The sequence below is a fragment of the Temnothorax americanus genome, unplaced genomic scaffold (genome assembly GCF_048541705.1).
Source record: "Temnothorax americanus isolate GAGA-0224 unplaced genomic scaffold, ASM4854170v1 Scaffold31, whole genome shotgun sequence".
Lineage (NCBI taxonomy): Eukaryota > Metazoa > Arthropoda > Insecta > Hymenoptera > Formicidae > Temnothorax > Temnothorax americanus.
Window position 1 is genome coordinate 2,291,623 of NW_027509453.1, and position 17,860 is coordinate 2,309,482.

Here is a 17,860-nt window from a genome sequence, read left to right on the forward strand (position 1 = left end):
GTGAAAGTCGCGCGTTGCCCTTAAATTAAGAGAAACTCAATGAGGAGGGCGAGGGCCCCGTGCACGAGCGAAACGTCAAACGACGGTGACAACAACGGCGCGGCGAGGTTATGTTTTGACAGCCGATTTTCACGGTTTTCGCGCGGCGAGATCCCCGCGGCGAGGACGTTTCGCGAGGATTCACGCCGCGGAAAGCCGCACGCGTGAAAAACGATCGGGAATACGTTGAATAACCTTTAATCCCAGCCATTGCAAATCGATTTGACAATTGTGTATATTTATCGAGCACTCGCTCTACGTGAACCGCGTCAACCGCGTCAACCGCGAATTAACGCGTAACGTAAAACCGACTTAAGCCCCGTACACACATCGTCGAGATGGGTAGGCACAGTTCACGGACCAATCGTCTTCTCGAGACGGGGCCCCAGGGCTGCGTTCCAAAATTCACTCTAGTTAACTAATGGAGGATTCACACTGCGTCCGATGTTCGACGTACGACGATCCGACATCCAATAGGAAATTTTTGTCTCTAATAATAAATTCTGTTATTGGATGTCGGATCGTCGTACGTCGAACATCGGACGTGATCGGACGCAATGTGAATCCTCCATTAATCCTTCCAATTCGTACTATGATACGGGCTTTAGGAACAAAGAAGGAAAGTGGGAGAGACGCTATCGTTTTCGGAGAAGCGACAAACTGATTGGACGCCACCACGTCGCTTCCTCCTGCGCGCGTCGCCCACGTCGTTTCGCGACGTGTGGACTGGTGTAGACTGGTGTGGACGCGCCCTTATTCTGTGATCTGGCAACGGGTAGAAGCGAGTCATCGTGCACACAGTTTTCCTTCATTTGCATTTTGCATTTCTGTGACTCCGTTGCTAGCAGTTTGCAGTTGCTAGTTGCTAGATTCATCGCGCCTACCGAGGGAAGAGATCGTGCATCGTGCGGATTCTTGTTTTTGGGCCGGAGAAGCAACCGAGGGTTGGACGATGAGTGATCCGAAGAGGTGAGGAAACCACGTCGACGAGGCTCCTAGTATCCCTAATCCAGCGTGTTCCAACGCCGATTTTCTCGCTCGCTCGCGTACCGCGGCGCCGACGTGTGTGTCGCGCGGAGCAGCGCGACACGGCCGACCACGGCACTCAATTTCACGATGTCATCATGTCGACGCGACGTTCCTTTTTTCGCGTTTTCGACGCGCGCGACCCGGATGGACCCGGACGACGGATGACGAACGGTCGCGCGGATCGCGCCCCGTCGCCTCGCGCGCGATGGCACACCTCCCCCGCGGAGGGGGAGTGTTATCCGGGGAACGGACGCGCGCCCCCGTCGATTTTCGGGCACGTCATGGCCCGCGATCATGGCTGTGCAGGCTGTGCTTCGAGCCAAACGTGACAAAAGGGAAAGGAGAGACGCTCGACTCGCCCGCGATGTCACATGGCTTGTTCGCGAGAATCGCGAACGTGGACGCAAATGATCCTTGTCACGAGAAACATTCGCGTTACGTGTCTAAAATTGATCAATATGCTAATTTCGCATACTTGTTACGTGTCGTCGTCTTCTGAAATTATTCTTTTAGATTATTATAATTTACGAGAATTTTCATAGATATCAGATTAATCAGATAAATAAACTGCATTGCGCAATATATATATGGAGGGGTAATAGTCATAGTGGTGTAAGTCAATGACACCACTGGTTTTTATCCCTTCATATATAGGTATATATGGATATATATACATATGTATGTATATAATATAATGTCATTATCTTTTTTTTTTAGTTTTTCCTCTTCAGAATACAAAGTCATGTTTGTTTCATCATGAAAACATTTTATAGCAAATTAATTAATATAAAAGGAAAATAATTTTAAAAATCTATAAAAATAGCTTTCAAAGCTGTTTCCTTCAAGAAAAGAATGTCATCTGAAGAAGGAATATTATTTACGTTTTGACTTATTTTTCTAATCAGAAACTTTTAAAAAGCTTGGAATAACTTTCAAAGTCGTTTCCTTCATTTATTTTTTTTTACTTATTTTTCTAATTAGATTTTTTTTCCAATGATTTGAAATATTCTTGTCGTCTCGATAACGTCTGAATCATTATATTCTCATTGGTGAAATTAACCAATGAGAATATAACATTTTATGACGAAAATATTTAATGCAAATTTATTTTTATACAATATATCGAATATTAGACAAGATAATGTCGAATACGGTAATACATTGATTACAACTGATATCTAACTAATGTTATTTGTTTCAGTGGTGAAGATTTGGCGACGGCTATCCTTCGCAAGAAGGATAGGCCAAACAGACTGCTGGTCGACGAGGCGATTGCCGATGACAATTCCGTAGTTGCGCTCTCCCAAGCAAAAATGGATGAGTTGCAGTTGTTTCGCGGTGATACCGTACTGCTGAAGGGCAAGAGGCGTAAGGAGACGGTGTGCATCGTTCTTTCGGACGACACCTGCCCGGACGAGAAGATCCGCATGAACCGGGTTGTCAGAAATAACTTGCGCGTGCGCCTGAGCGATGTCGTTTCCGTACAAGCTTGTCCGGAGGTCAAGTATGGAAAACGTATTCATGTGCTGCCAATGGACGACACTGTCGACGGTCTTACAGGGTAAATTTAAAATTAAGATTTGGATGATAAATGGAATGTTTTCCGAAGTGGATCACCTTTTCAACCTCATACTTTACTCATGACCTAATTTTCAACTCTTCATTAATCTTTTAAAATTGAGAGCTCATACATGGGGATCGAACTTGGAATCTCAAATTATGAGTCAATCGTTCTCACGTAGAACCACACGTTACCCCAATAACATTTAGTTATATTTATGTTATTTGTGTAATTTATTAGCAATTGTAAAAGAGGACAACTTAAAATACTACCTAATTGTAGTAAAATCATGGTTGATATTATTTTTTTTTTATAAAATTAATTTTTTATGCACTTGTAATTACATAATATTATATTAGCACATAAAATACATATCTTTACATTTTTACAGGAACCTATTCGAAGTCTATTTAAAGCCGTACTTTTTGGAAGCGTACCGTCCTATTCACAAAGATGACAACTTCATTGTACGCGGAGGTATGCGAGCCGTGGAATTCAAAGTTGTGGAAACTGATCCGGGACCATTTTGCATTGTGGCGCCTGATACAGTGATACATTGTGAAGGTGATCCGATAAAACGAGAGGTCAGAAAAATATTCCGTTTTTTTGATACCTTTCATATCGATGCAGATAGTGAAAAGCATTTATCTGCAGGAGGAAGAGGAAGCATTGAACGCCGTGGGATACGACGATATCGGCGGCGTCCGCAAGCAATTGGCGCAAATCAAGGAAATGGTAGAATTACCTCTGCGACATCCGTCTCTGTTCAAAGCGATCGGTGTCAAGCCGCCACGTGGTATATTGTTATATGGACCACCGGGAACAGGAAAGACTCTTATTGCGCGCGCTGTGGCCAACGAAACTGGAGCGTTCTTCTTTCTCATAAACGGTACGCAATCTGTAAATATATATACCCTCCGCCAGAGAAATATTAAATAAAGAATATGAAGCAAAGTATGAGATTTAAAAAAATTCCCCTCTTTCTATACAGGTCCCGAAATTATGAGCAAACTAGCTGGTGAATCCGAAAGCAACTTGCGAAAGGCGTTCGAGGAGGCCGAGAAAAATTCTCCGGCTATTATATTTATCGACGAACTTGATGCAATCGCACCAAAACGTGAAAAGGTTCGCCAAGTCAAACTCAATATTTTTTATAAATCGCATTTTGAAATAAAAATCATATTTTCTTGTCCACACATAGACGCACGGCGAAGTTGAGAGGCGTATTGTGTCGCAACTGTTGACACTGATGGATGGCATGAAGCAAAGCTCCCATGTGATTGTAATGGCAGCTACCAATCGACCGAACAGCATTGACGGAGCATTGCGTCGATTCGGACGTTTCGATAGAGAGATCGACATTGGTATACCGGATGCCACTGGCCGATTGGAAATCTTGAGAATCCATACGAAGAACATGAAACTCGCTGACGACGTCGATTTAGAAGAGGTGCCACTTATTTCCACGTTAATCCTAAGAAATAAAAAATAATCACATTTTATACTTTAAAATAATATAAAAAATATATCGCCAGATTGCAGCAGAAACTCACGGACACGTTGGCGCCGATTTAGCGTCTTTATGTTCGGAAGCGGCTCTTCAACAAATTCGTGAAAAAATGGACCTCATAGACTTGGAGGACGACCATATAGATGCGGAGGTCTTGTCTTCGCTTGCGGTAACAATGGAGAACTTTAAGGTGGGTTACCATCTTGATTTTATATTGAATTGATTTGCACCGTTTTCTAAGTGAAAGTATTTTCCCGTCAAAGTATGCAATGACGAAGAGCAGCCCGAGCGCTCTACGCGAGACGATCGTGGAGGTGCCGACGGTTACCTGGGATGATATCGGAGGTTTACAAAACGTCAAAATGGAATTGCAAGAATTGGTGCAAGTAAGAACATATACAAAGCCTAATATACGCACGTGAGATATGTATGTTTCAAATTACATATATTATTAATGTTTTATTCTCGTCGCGCAGTATCCAGTGGAGCATCCTGATAAATTCTTGAAATTCGGTATGCAACCGTCAAGAGGCGTACTATTTTACGGCCCACCCGGTTGTGGTAAAACACTATTGGCCAAAGCGATCGCCAACGAGTGTCAAGCGAATTTTATTTCTGTCAAGGGTCCTGAATTATTAACCATGTGGTTCGGAGAATCGGAAGCCAATGTCAGAGATGTCTTCGACAAGGTAAGTTCTCTCCCATTCTCTGATGGACGATTCAAAATCGCTGTTTAACAACACAAGTTTGTTTCCAGGCAAGATCAGCAGCGCCGTGCGTATTGTTCTTCGACGAACTCGATTCTATCGCGAAATCTCGAGGCGGCACTGTCGGCGACGCCGGTGGTGCAGCGGACCGTGTGATAAATCAGATATTAACGGAAATGGACGGTATGGGCGCGAAGAAGAACGTATTCATCATAGGAGCGACAAATCGGCCCGACATCATCGATCCGGCAATTTTACGACCTGGTAGATTAGATCAATTAATTTACATACCGCTACCGGATGAGAAGTCCCGAGAAGCAATATTCCGCGCTAATCTCCGAAAATCGCCCGTGGCTAAGGTAATAACTTCGTAAACTTGTCTATAAAGCAAAAAATTTTTAGTACCATCAATGTAACATTTATGTATATTTATATCTTTCTCTGCATCTTTCTTAATTGTCATTAAAACAAGAGTAATCCTTTTTTTATCAGGACGTAGATCTAAGCTACATAGCCAAAGTTACACACGGTTTTTCCGGTGCTGACTTGACAGAAATTTGCCAACGGGCATGCAAACTTGCCATTAGACAGTGCATCGAGACTGAAATTCGAAGGGAAAAAGAACGAGCAAATAATCCATCCGCATCTATGGACGTAAGATGTTTTGTTATAAAATACATTTTACGGCGTTTTATTTCAAAGACTCGTTTCTGCTGCATCATCTGTATGATTCATACCTGAATCAGCATTCGACTTTATTTGAATCATCAGTAGAAAGGGTTTTCTTACACATTTTTTAATTTTTTTACGATGCAAGCACGATAAGTTTGTACAATATTTCCCGACTGCGAGGGAAAAAACTTTCTTTCATAATCGCATACGCAATAACAATCATATTTTATATGCAGTTTCCGGCAATATTAAAAGATATATACAGTTATGTAGAAATTAAAATGATGAGAGTAAAAATTGCCATCGACATATGCATGTCACTCTTAAGTTCTAAGTTTCTATGCTTTTTCCAGATGGATGAGGATGATCCCGTACCAGAAATAACGCGAGCTCACTTCGAGGAAGCAATGAGGTTCGCGCGTCGTTCAGTATCCGATAACGACATTCGCAAGTACGAAATGTTTGCGCAAACGCTTCAGCAATCTCGAGGATTCGGGACTAATTTCAGGTACGAGTTTTCCTTCTTTTTTTCGAATTCCAATACGCGTGCAAAAATTTAATAAGGAAATAAAACTATAAATTTTTATGGATATACTGTTTTTTTAAATGCTAAAGATATGATACATATTTTCAATAGAACAATTTGTACATAATAAAAAATATTCTTTCATAAAAAAAAAACTTATTTGCAGATTTCCACAAAGTGGAGCAGGCGGTGCTCAAGATAATACGCAAGGCGATCAAGCCTTTCAAGATGATGGAGATGACGATCTCTATAGCTAAGTTTTCGTTTCCTTCTATGTCATTACAGTGAGCATACGACAAAAGGGCCTGTCTGTTACCACATAATGTATTGCACATGAATCGTTTTTAAGTGATATAATTGAGATATAAAGAGCGTAAATAAATGGATGGAGATAAAATGGAAATTTTATATAAGGTATATACGGCTTTGTGTTTGTAGGAAAAGGGCACGGACCCTAATTCATGTAGCTAAGAAACAGTCAGATATAAAATATCGATTGAAAACTTGCTTTGTCAGATGATCATTTTTTTGCATTTAACCATTCTTTATATCGATGGAACTTGGTCTTTTAACAGAATTGTTGTACAAAATGTTCTTTCTCTTTCATCAATATTTGGTAACATGAATGTGCGATGGAAATACAATCGCAGGAAGATCATTACAGAGCGGTGAGATGACGCTACACCGCGTATGCACGTATTATAAGGATAAGCATAATATCCATTGCAATTTTGCTACGTAATTTTACATGTGTTAACAATTTACGTATTTTTGTCGAGCTTGAACTCGGAATGGACCCTTTTGCTGCATTATCACTGTACTCGATGAGAATACATTCTGTTGTTCACACTCACGCATTGCAGTAATATAAAAAAAAAAATTATGCCGTGTCGAGATGAGATGTCAACTAATGATGATGTACGTTGACGATTTTACAAATATCCCTTAATAGTAAATGATTATCCATATACGACGATAAAGAGCCTTTTTTCAATCTCGTCATACGAATCGTGCGATTATCTGCATTATAACCGTTCGCAGTTTTATAAACGTTGAAATTTCTGATGATGGAGGAGCCGAATAAGATTGCTAAATACAATATGAATAAAAAGAAAGATCTGTTCGATTTTTTTACAAGACTGGCAAGTTGTTGATATTGTTATGCCATAATTGATCGTACCACTTTGACATACTTGGTTAAGTTCCAACATTAGGATTAAAATAAAAAAAAGGCGCAAAAATTAATATATTGCTATCAGAAACAAATTTCTCTTTCTAGGTAACGACTGATATTCAATGCAGAATTTTTATACGTTTACATATCAGTGTCACTGAAATGAAAGTAATACTTTAATTTCAGCATAAAAACAGCAATTTAATAGATCTAATTATAGAACAAAATTACAAGAAAATTGAACGCATGTTTTAATCTACGGAAAGTTCTCGAGTTTTTACATTTGCATATTTTTTATTCCCTGCTTGATTTATCTTTATGAAAATAACAAGCTACGCACATAATAGGAATGTTAATTAAAAAAAGCTAAAAATATATTCGGAAAAATCATAAAAATTCCTTTATTCTTCATTCGGAGGATTCGGAGACTCGTAACCATTATATTGCTAGTCTTGCGCGATATGTATACGAGATAATATTAGCACAAGTTTTCTTATGAACAGAGTTGTGATAACGCAATTTTCAATGAAGAAAAAGCATCGATTGATTTATAAAAAATCGTCAGAATTTATTAAATACAAATAAAAATTGGGACGTTGAACTAATCGTAGATAAGGAAAGACTCTCGCAGTGTCTTTTTTTTTCCATTTTTTCATTTGCAGACCAGCACAATCACGTGTGTGTTAATAAGAAACTTCATACGCAATGACGTTCACAAAGCTTAAGCCTTAGAACGTTCATATGTACATTGGTTATTTTAACGCTTTTATTTATCTTTATAAAAGTAAGACTATTTACCAAATAAAACTCGTTAGTACAAAACCGCCGTAACGACATTACACATTTATGGATCTACGATACTGACATACTCGCGATCGCGTCGAATGCCTCGGTTCACACGAAAGAGAGAAACTTCCTATTGTAATCCGAGATATATTATAAGATCCATTAAATTACACAATACGCTACGAAGAATCAATGAAAAAGAAAACGTGGCTGTGCCTCACTTTTAATTTATACGACAAAATATCTTCGCCAGCGCCAGTGTCGTTTTTCTATTCCGGTAAATTGGCACCGATCAATGGAGAGATTTTATTCGCAGTCAAACGATTGCTAACGAAGTTCGGTACTAAACGAAAACGAAGATATCGAAGATTCTCTGTTCCTACTGTTAATTAGCTATTTATACAAATTACATGTCATGACAATTTTCGATAATCGATTCGAAAAAGCGCTCAAAGAGACTTATTGCACATTCGATACGATTACATATTATACACATGATAATCTGATATAAAGCATTAAGATATACAGCATATGATGTCTGATAATAACAGATACAAAACTCTCATCGAATTAAAATTCATTACGCGTAGTTTTGAAACTTATCCTGATACGAGATAATGTGAATGATTTTTAAAATGTTTTCAGATTTTAAGAAAGATGGAATGAATCCCTTTTTCCCTTTTTCTTCATCGTCTCGTACTTAGTTGTCACGTAAAAAGACTGAAGTACTTTTTAAACTCCAAATGCCAACAAAGCATCATATCGTTACAAAATTGATATTCGTTTTTTTGGCAAAATTATACAACCTCCTGATCATGTTTTACATTCTTCTATTACAAGAAGCTAACGTATGTCAAAAGATCTTACATTTTATACAAGAATTACAGCTGAAGCTCATCGTTCGACAATTTACTACACATATTTATATGTCTTTACATCTTTACCTAGCAAAGATGAGCTCTCTTTGTTGAACACAAAGAAGATAAAGATTTTACCATAAAAAATATAGCAATCCAATGAAACAGGTGTGAGCTAATGTCGCAGATTCAATCGTTTGTTTTAAACACAGCAAAAATACATCCTGCCGTTTTGTATAGTTTCTATAATGGGGTAGGAAGCATAAATCCAATTCTGTTTATATAGATTTTGGGGCAATTGAATTTATATTTAAAATACATTACTCGGGATGTCAGAATTTGGATGAGATCAGTTTCACGTTCGTCGTCTATTTATAAAAAAGATTGCATAATCTTCTAATAGGTTATATTGGTTTTCATCAATTAGCCAAGCATCCTTGTACTTATCAACTTTTCATCTCTGTGCTCTTAAAACCAAAATAATTTTTTTTGTAAAATATATGTCGTGTATGTATGAAAATCCAGACAAATAATAACCGTCGCTTTTCTGAATCGCTTAGAACATGGCATTTCGTCAAAATAAAATAATTTAATTACACTGGTCCATGATTTCCGATATTGGAGGCTATATCTTAGGCTAAAAAACGCACGTTTTCTATATAAGGTACTTCATATAAAACACAGAAATAATAGAATGTAGAAGTACGATACTTCATGCTCCTATAGCCTCTATGTTCGTAAAAAGTACGATACATTACACAATTCCTGCGGTAAACGCTTCAAAATCGTTATCATTGGATTACTATATTCCCCGCGCGATATATTGCATTGCTTTTGCAAATGCAATGTCTAGTTAACTAACGAAAGAAATTTCGCTTAAAAATCCGCGAGCTCATTAATATTAACCGAGAGTGCTACCCAAAGGTACTTCTCTCTCTTGTACGCATATCAAAGACCGATCTCCCTGACGATTAGCGTGCACATTCCATTTAAATCTTTAACGCGTACAAGGTATGTGACAATCTCGGTAATAACGTCTACAGATTTTTGTTGTGTTTGTTTTTGGTTCTATTGAACTCGGAGTACTGGATATACGGCCGCCTGTAAATACTGGACGTCCTCTGCACTCTGTGCCCCTCGTTTGCCCTTTCGTTGCTCTTGCACGGCTTTTCTCTCATTTCCGTTCGGCTTGAACTTTTGATATGCCTTAATTATGTGTGTGTGTGTGTGTGTGTGTCTATTACGCTCAGTCTGTCCTTTGCGTGACAGGTGGGAATTCGGTATCGTCGTCCAGACGAAACGGGCCGCCGCCTTTCGGTGGGCTTTCCGTCGCTGCTATCATCTCTTGATACTTCTCTGACTCTACAAATCCATTTACATTCAAATTATACAAGTTTCCATCTCGATCGCATTATCTCGAGCGGATATAACGATAAAGATGTATACAGACGATCAGCATTCAATGATACATGATATATTTTATGCATTCAGATACGTTCACGATTGGATTTGGATCCTTCGTTAATGTGCAAATTCGTTCTCTGAGATCCACAACTTTAGAATTTGGAAATACAAACTCTCTCTTCGAGTACTATCCAGGACAATACGTTTCTATCTGAGTGCAAATGTTAAATATCTCATTCACCATTGTCTACGTCACATTGCCGTGAAATACATTCACTAATGAATTTGTTAATGAATATGAAATTATGGTTTTCTCTAAAAAGAAAATCAGTAATCTCACACAGGCATTTAATTTTCTAATACATACACCACTCTCTGCAAAGTGTAAAATATAAAACATGATTTGAGAATGAACAAGAAAACTAACAAATTACATGTATCAATTGAGTAAAAACTATTCTAAAAACGTTCATATGTGCGTATGTGGCACACTTGTCTTTTGTGAAAAGCACTTTGGCGTATTTGCGACGATGTGAATGTTTTCTTGCTTGTTCAAGAATTAAATACTATGTAGGAATAGCAGAGAAAATATGAAACGATATTTACAAGATTAGACAGATTTAAGTATTATGACTTTTATTTTCTACTACTCTATTTCCAAAGTTGTTTAATACTTTTTTTTCAAACAAACAATCACTATTATCTGTTTCTTATAGCCTGTTTTCGATTACACTATCCGAAGACCAAGAGAAAAAAAAAAGAGGAAGAAGATATTAGATAAAAAGATCTATCTGTTTTCCGTATCTAATTTTATACATCTCATTAATCTCATTCATTATACTGAGCTTAACGTATAGGAACGATACCGTTAACGAAAGTACGTCATACAGGTACTCTTGATGATTAGTAAGTGAAAAAGTTGTTCTAAAAAATACGCGTCACTGTTACCCGCCACATAACACCATGTATAATTATGACATTAAATACCATATAATTAATACCAACCATTTATGTTAACAACTTTAATAATCATATATTAGTGATCATTATGTACAATCGTTAACATTGTTATAACAGTAGGATATCTATCAGGTAGCCTTCTAAAAACAGACTACTGCTTGTAGGAATTCTCAAGACATTTCGTAACGGGATGCGATAATACTGAACATTATTATATCTGCTGACTAGTAGAACAACTTGCATAACGTGTGCTTAGTGATTTATACCCCGGGAATATAGACTAGTGCCTACATGCATGTCCTGTGCATACGCGTATCATATGCTCATTTATACATCGTCCTTAAAAATTCGTTCGGTTTACAGTTAATAAGCGTAATAAGACTTGTACTATCGTGGTACAATAATATAAACTGCTCGTATTAACGAGGATGTAGGCCGCGTGAAAAGGCACATTGTTACTCAGCGCTGCTCTCATTCTTCCTTTCGCTGCGTGTACGTATGGAATAAATGCGCGAACGCTGGTAGTAAAGCGCACACACACAGAGAGAAAGAAAAAGCTCTAAAGGAGAATTAGGTGTCTCGTGTACGGAGAATGAGAGCGAAAAAAAAAATTTCGAGGGACAGAATAGAGGACATACCAGTACCTGACATGGAGTCTGGCGAGCGGCCACGCAACACACCCGCGTAGCTATTTATGCAGGCTTCGGTGGAATATTAAAAAGAAAAAAAGTACATCAAGTAAGGTCAACTATCGGGCCCCTTCCCCCCCCTCCCCTGAGCCCCTGAAGAAATTTATCTGGCTATTTGACTTATAAGGGGGCTAGAAGCGAGAAAAAGAAGACATAAAGCAAATCATAAAAGTAAAAGTGTCTGGAATACGCGGCACACGCATACACACTCACACGCATGGTACGTAGCCGACAACATAAGCGTTTCACTAGAGCTGATACTGGATCAACTTTAATGAATGCTATAATCTAACTACAAATACAGGAAGTAACGATTTGTCTACTACACAATGAGACATAGCGAGATCTATAGGAATACGACTTTCGTCTGAGCAAAAATACGAGTTTTTATATTTTTCTTGTAGTGCTTCTTTGAAATTAATTGATTGAATTTACTGTCGACAGATTATTTCTTTTCACTGTTCCATTTTCATGGATGGGATGTAGCGAGATTGACTTGAAGAAAGAATGATACTTTTCTTTTTACTTACATTCAATAATGATTGAAATCAATTGTATCATGAATATACTTTATTCGTCATTAGTTTTATGGCGTAAAATATCTGCAAGTATCTGCCAGTACCAACTGTGTGTGTATATATGTGGCATGCTTTAAACAAAGAAGAAGATACTTAAACTATTCTGTTAGTGCTCGAGTAATTGCGAAACTTATCACAAAATCACAGAACTATAACTTTTGAACAGAATAGACAAAAAAAACTCTATACACATTCAAGCGCGCGCGTACTGTACTGGATATATAATAAAGAAAGAAGTTTCGCGCATTATTAAATGTACTTTCAAATTAACTGTCGGTAATGTATCTTTATCGTCAGCTCGCTTCAACTATCTATTACAAAATGCACAGTCCAAATTTCTGTCTTCATACCTGTATTTGTATTATTCGCGGTAGCTGCTGTCCCTGAACCAGAACCGCCACAATCTGATTCATCCCGCTCTTTATCGTCTAATCTGTGAAAAGTGAGTAAAGCATCTATCTATCCTCATTCTTAAGCCTCTATTAATATGCGTCTATTAATATTATTTTAAAAATGACGATTAAAAGTAACGATCCAAGAAATCAACAATTGAAAATAATGATCATTTGATTACTTTTGTAAGATTCGTCAAGACTATAATATTACGAACCTGTGTTGTTTTATAAGGGTGCAACATCCACTTTCTGTCGGATCCACGGAATAGACGTACAAGTAACCATCGGCGCTAGCCACTAACAGTTTTGGTACTTTATGTGTACTGAAACACAGACAAGTAAATGTATCACATGTAATGGATTTAACGCGTAGCATACGTAGATTTAAGATAGCAAATTTTTAGATACTTACACAGTGATGGCACAGACATTTTTTAAACCTTGAAACGGTAAGTGGACGCTAGCGAAAGCACGTCCTTGAGTAAAAACGTCAGTCACTTGCGACGGCAAGTATGTAGCCGACGCTGTCACAGCCTTCGTCAGATATCCCATCCAGCTTTGTGCTTCGTCTGCAGTTTGTTTGTTTGGCCTACGACGCGAGTAACACATTAGTTTCTATGTTTCCTATGTTTCATGGAATATTAAAAACGGCGGAATGCGATGTTTACGTTTCCTTTGGTTCCTCCAGCTTGAATATATGCACAGTTTCCGTGTTACTGGAACAACAGAGCCACATGGAGTCCATACTGAATGAAAGACTGTTTATCGTGACGCATCTCTTAACTCCGCGACGAAATTCGAATAACTTTGTACCCTCGTGAACCTGTGAAAATAGAAATAATGTTTTCAACTGCCAGCGGTTTATTAATAAAATACAACCGTTGTATCTGTGATTTATCTTACGTCAAAGACTCTAATCACGGTGCCCTTTTCAGAGGCTGTCGCCACTTTGGTGCCAGCCGAGCTGAAAGCGATCGCTGCCAATGGACTATCGTGCGCAGGTATCATTGTTTTGGCTTGCTGTACAATTGAAAAAAACATAAGGTTAAAATTGCTGATGGGTCAAAGTTTCTATTTGATTCATTCAAATTTATTTAAGATACCTACAAGATGGTTTGCGTCAAATATCTGGACTTCCCCAATCGTATTCGATCCTGGGTAAGCTACATAACAATTGTCGCTATTTGGCGAAAGTGTGCAAAGACCTGTAAGATTAGGCGGAGTGTCGCGAATTGTGTGCAACACTCTCATATCTCGTATATTGTGAATGTATAGCGATTCCTCCAGACACACCACCAATCTCTGAAACAAGCGATATTATTTTCAGTATACTCCAATTATGAAAAACATTAAACATCATATCAAAGCTCATTTATTTTACGATCAAATATGACAATTTGCGATTTAGTATATACAATTAGTATATACAATGTATTTCTTAATACGTGAGAACTGTCGTGGGACATAAATTCAGGATTGAAAAGCAAATAGGTCACATAAATATATATATGTCTAATATAATATTATATATATTCTTTAAGTCATATTAATTTTTGTGTGCAAATAAGAGCATATATTAGTTATTCGTTAATGTAAATTTGGATGCCGCGTAGTTACGTGTGGAAACAGCAGACTTGTAATTAGCAGGTCTCAGGCTTGATCCTATATACGAGAATATATACAGAATAGAAAATATAGAATATAAAATTTATATTCTAAGGCTCTCTGGCCCTCTGAGGCTCCTGGACCACATTACATAAAACACTCATTATTGCAAATGTTCATAAAGAGGAAATTAAAATCTTTAAACCAAGACCTACTCAAGGTTGTAAAGTCAATATCAAGTGATTGAATGTAAATATAAGCGGGGTATTGCATAGAGTTCAGTACTAGCAGTGTTAATAATTATTTGTCGAGCAGGCTTACAATCCCTTCCCACAAAAATCGCAATTGTAATGAAACCAATGAAGAAGTCAAGGTTTACGTAGAACTGCAATGCTTTCAAATTAACAGAGACGTTATAAGCTATGTAAAAAGGTCAACACTTAAGTCGAATCTGTTTAACCGCGATTAAAGAAAAAAAAAACGTAAACATAAATTTAAATAACTTACCGCTCTGTTGAGTTTCACAGCCAAAATTGTATTCGAGTAACTGTAGTTACATATTTCTGTCCCTTTCCTAAAGTGGCACACGGTAAGCGTCCGAGGGGATTTAAGACTAACGATTGCCACCAAGCTACTGCTGAACAATCGCTCGACGATGCATATGTCCTCGAATTCTGCATCATCTCGAAAAAAAGAAATACTCTAATTAATAAAGGTTTCTATTGAATTAGTCATTGCCACGATGAACAAGAGATACGTGGCTTTTCAGAGTAAAAAAAAAAAATAAATGTCACTTAATAAAAATTTTTTGAATTATTTTGAATCATAATATAATATATAATAATAGTAACATGCAAAGTAAAAAAGATACGCAACTTAATTTGAATATACAGTCTCATTTACTCATATTATACAAGATCTTGTCATTTTTGCCTACGATAATGAAAATAAGACACGTAAAACTTGCTGGACGGACAATGCGTGTCGGCGCAAGACAAAAACGCTATAAATATCTTCAACATAAAAGATATTCATACCATTTTTTATCTCACCTACGAAGCTTATCGCTAACTATCGCTCAATCAATCATCTATTATTGTAGCAGTTATCTCCAACCTCCTAGAATTATTGGCACTGAATTATTGGAATGCAGGAAAACCAATTATTACCATTTTCATATATTTTCTCAAGATGCCCGGTGGAGCTGATGGAATAAAGTTTATATCCCGACTTCGATCCCACCGCCAAGGACCTGAAAGACAATTAGGAATCTTATAAAGCTATTTCTCCTCTTTCTTTTTCAATTAAAGAGACGTGACTGTACTTGAAACACAAAGAGAGTCGAGTGCCCTCGACTATCTACAGTCATATATGTACTCTTTGTTTCTCCATCTCTCGATATTATTGTCACATCGTCGTTCGCGCGTGCAAATATCGCGTGTGAAAAAAAAAAAGAGAAGTAATAACGGAGTCGCGAATGATACGCAATCGCGCGAGGAGAAGCTGGAGGCTAAGTCCTTGGATAAGGCCGAGCGGACTGGCATCGCGTACGGTGCAGGCGTACGAAGGAGGTGCGCGATATCGCGACTTTTCCTTTTTCGCCTCTTCCCGCCTCGCCACGCGCGCGCGAAGGCTGGGGTCCCTCGTTAACGCGCAATTGATCGGTGAAAGGGGGAACGGCGAATGACGCAAACGACGAAAAACATCGCGCGAGGGAAACAGGATGGTGCGCGGAGTCGCGCGACGCGCGAACCTTGGCGCGGCGAGGCGGACATTCGTATATATACGTGTATACATCGTTTAGGATTACATACGTATATGCGCGTATACGTCGAGGGAGCGAGAGAAGAGGCGAGAGACGGGGAGACGATCAAAAATCAAAACGAGGCGCGCGCGCGCGAGGTTAGGGTCAGACAAAGGAGGTGGCAATCTGGCGACGGCCCCCGGAAAGGGGTGGGAGGGGGAGAGAGGAGAACGGAGAAAGGACGACGGTCGTCGAAACAGCGCGGCGCGGGCGTACGAAACTTACGTGCAGTCCTGATTGAAGTTGACGAAGTAGGGCCCGTTGCTCTGCGCGTCGGACGTCGTGTCGGACGTCTGGTTCGCCGCGAGGTTCATGAGTCCTGATATGCTGTACCTTAGCCCTTGCGTTAATACATCCAGGTTGATCTCGCGCGGGATCTCTCGCATAAATCTCGGCGGCACGTGCGTGCGTACGTGTTATGCGTGCGTACGCGCGCGCGCGCGAGAGAGAGGAACACACGCCACACGGCCCCACACGCTCTCCCGCGTGTATAAACGTAAACTTCTTTCTTCTCTCGTCTGCGCCGTCCGCCGCGCGGGTACCTCGCGCACCTCGAGCCGAGTACCTCTCCCCTCCCCCTTCGCTGTCGGCGCCGTCCGCCCCCGCCGCGCCGCGCCGTCCGTCCCGCTCGCGCGCTGGTAACGAGCGAGAGAGAGGGACACGCGCTCGTCCGCTACGCCTGGCTGCCTGCCTCTGGCTTTCGGCTCCGGGGCTCGCTCCTGGCTGTGTCCGACGACGGCCGACTCCTACAAGTGACTGCACTTTGCTAAATGCTTGGCTTGGCTATCGTTCCATATCGAACAGCTGACAGTCGCGGCTGCTGGCCGGACCGGAACACAGGCCGGAACGGAACGCGAAACATCAGTCCGCGTTCCGTGCGTTCCGTTCCCATGGCGACGCGCCGGTCCTCCCCCCCCCCTGCGGTAGTTGGCGAGTAGAGCACCTCGACCGGAAGCTTGGACACCGTCCGCCATATTAAAATTAATTATGGTGCGCTTTTTAAAAAGGTTTAAATCAAGTTAATATGTATGAGATTTATTAATAAAGAAATTAATTTCATTCGATGGTTTTACGTGTACAAATATTACTATTACAAATAAATCCATTTGAAAAATATTAATAAGAATAGAAATTTTAATGTTTGTAAAATAATAATATTATTAATTTGGATTTATTTTTATATTTGTCTGTAATTAATTGTAGATACAAGTGAAATTGTATCTTTGTTAACATAAAAAATATTAAATTTATTTAAATAAATTTTTTCGTGTGTGTAATCTAAAAATCTGTAATATAACTTTTATGTTTATAATTTAATATATCTCTTTAATAACCCTTATATATCTTTTTATACCTCTTTATTGCCTCTTTAATCCTGTTATTCTAATTCAATAGTTTGATTTTGAAAAAAAGAATGATTTATTTAAGTACGTTATAAATATCTATCGATAACAATTCAAATTTCCCTCGTAATTAGTCGGGACACGTGGCGGATCAAAACCAATCAAAAAGTCGTCCGCGAGTGGTGTGTCCAAGGTTGCGTTCCATATTTCACTCTGGGTAA

At 39.1% G+C, this 17,860-nt stretch overlaps 2 protein-coding genes across 8 annotated transcripts; one reads left to right on the forward strand and one right to left on the reverse strand.

Moving 5' to 3' along the window:
- Window positions 1-810: 810 nt before the first annotated feature.
- On the forward strand, window positions 811-6,551 carry LOC143901054 (transitional endoplasmic reticulum ATPase TER94). The gene is made up of 13 exons (XM_077412996.1): window positions 811-1,008; window positions 2,270-2,629; window positions 3,021-3,213; window positions 3,284-3,518; window positions 3,621-3,754; window positions 3,831-4,079; window positions 4,165-4,329; window positions 4,403-4,525; window positions 4,616-4,828; window positions 4,897-5,205; window positions 5,339-5,500; window positions 5,872-6,026; window positions 6,211-6,551. The coding sequence occupies exons 1-13, from the start codon at window positions 992-994 to the stop codon at window positions 6,299-6,301; spliced, it is 2,406 nt and encodes an 801-aa protein (XP_077269122.1). The 5' UTR covers window positions 811-991; the 3' UTR covers window positions 6,302-6,551.
- Window positions 5,522-17,078, reverse strand: Atg18a (Autophagy-related 18a). 7 transcript variants are annotated; one of them, XM_077413015.1, is made up of 11 exons: window positions 16,522-17,078; window positions 15,662-15,744; window positions 15,000-15,166; window positions 13,995-14,189; window positions 13,791-13,907; window positions 13,556-13,710; window positions 13,300-13,476; window positions 13,103-13,210; window positions 12,843-12,925; window positions 11,864-11,926; window positions 5,522-10,223 (listed from the first exon to the last, which is right to left on the reverse strand). In XM_077413015.1, exons 1-11 carry the CDS (start codon window positions 16,680-16,682, stop codon window positions 10,108-10,110), a joined length of 1,425 nt encoding a protein of 474 aa, XP_077269141.1. In that variant the 5' UTR covers window positions 16,683-17,078; the 3' UTR covers window positions 5,522-10,107. The 7 variants fall into 7 exon arrangements, with proteins under 7 accessions (XP_077269141.1, XP_077269144.1, XP_077269140.1 ...); XM_077413018.1 differs by having other exon boundaries at window positions 11,870-11,926; window positions 16,522-17,077; XM_077413014.1 differs by having other exon boundaries at window positions 11,870-11,926; window positions 15,000-15,175; window positions 16,522-17,077.
- Window positions 17,079-17,860: the final 782 nt, after the last annotated feature.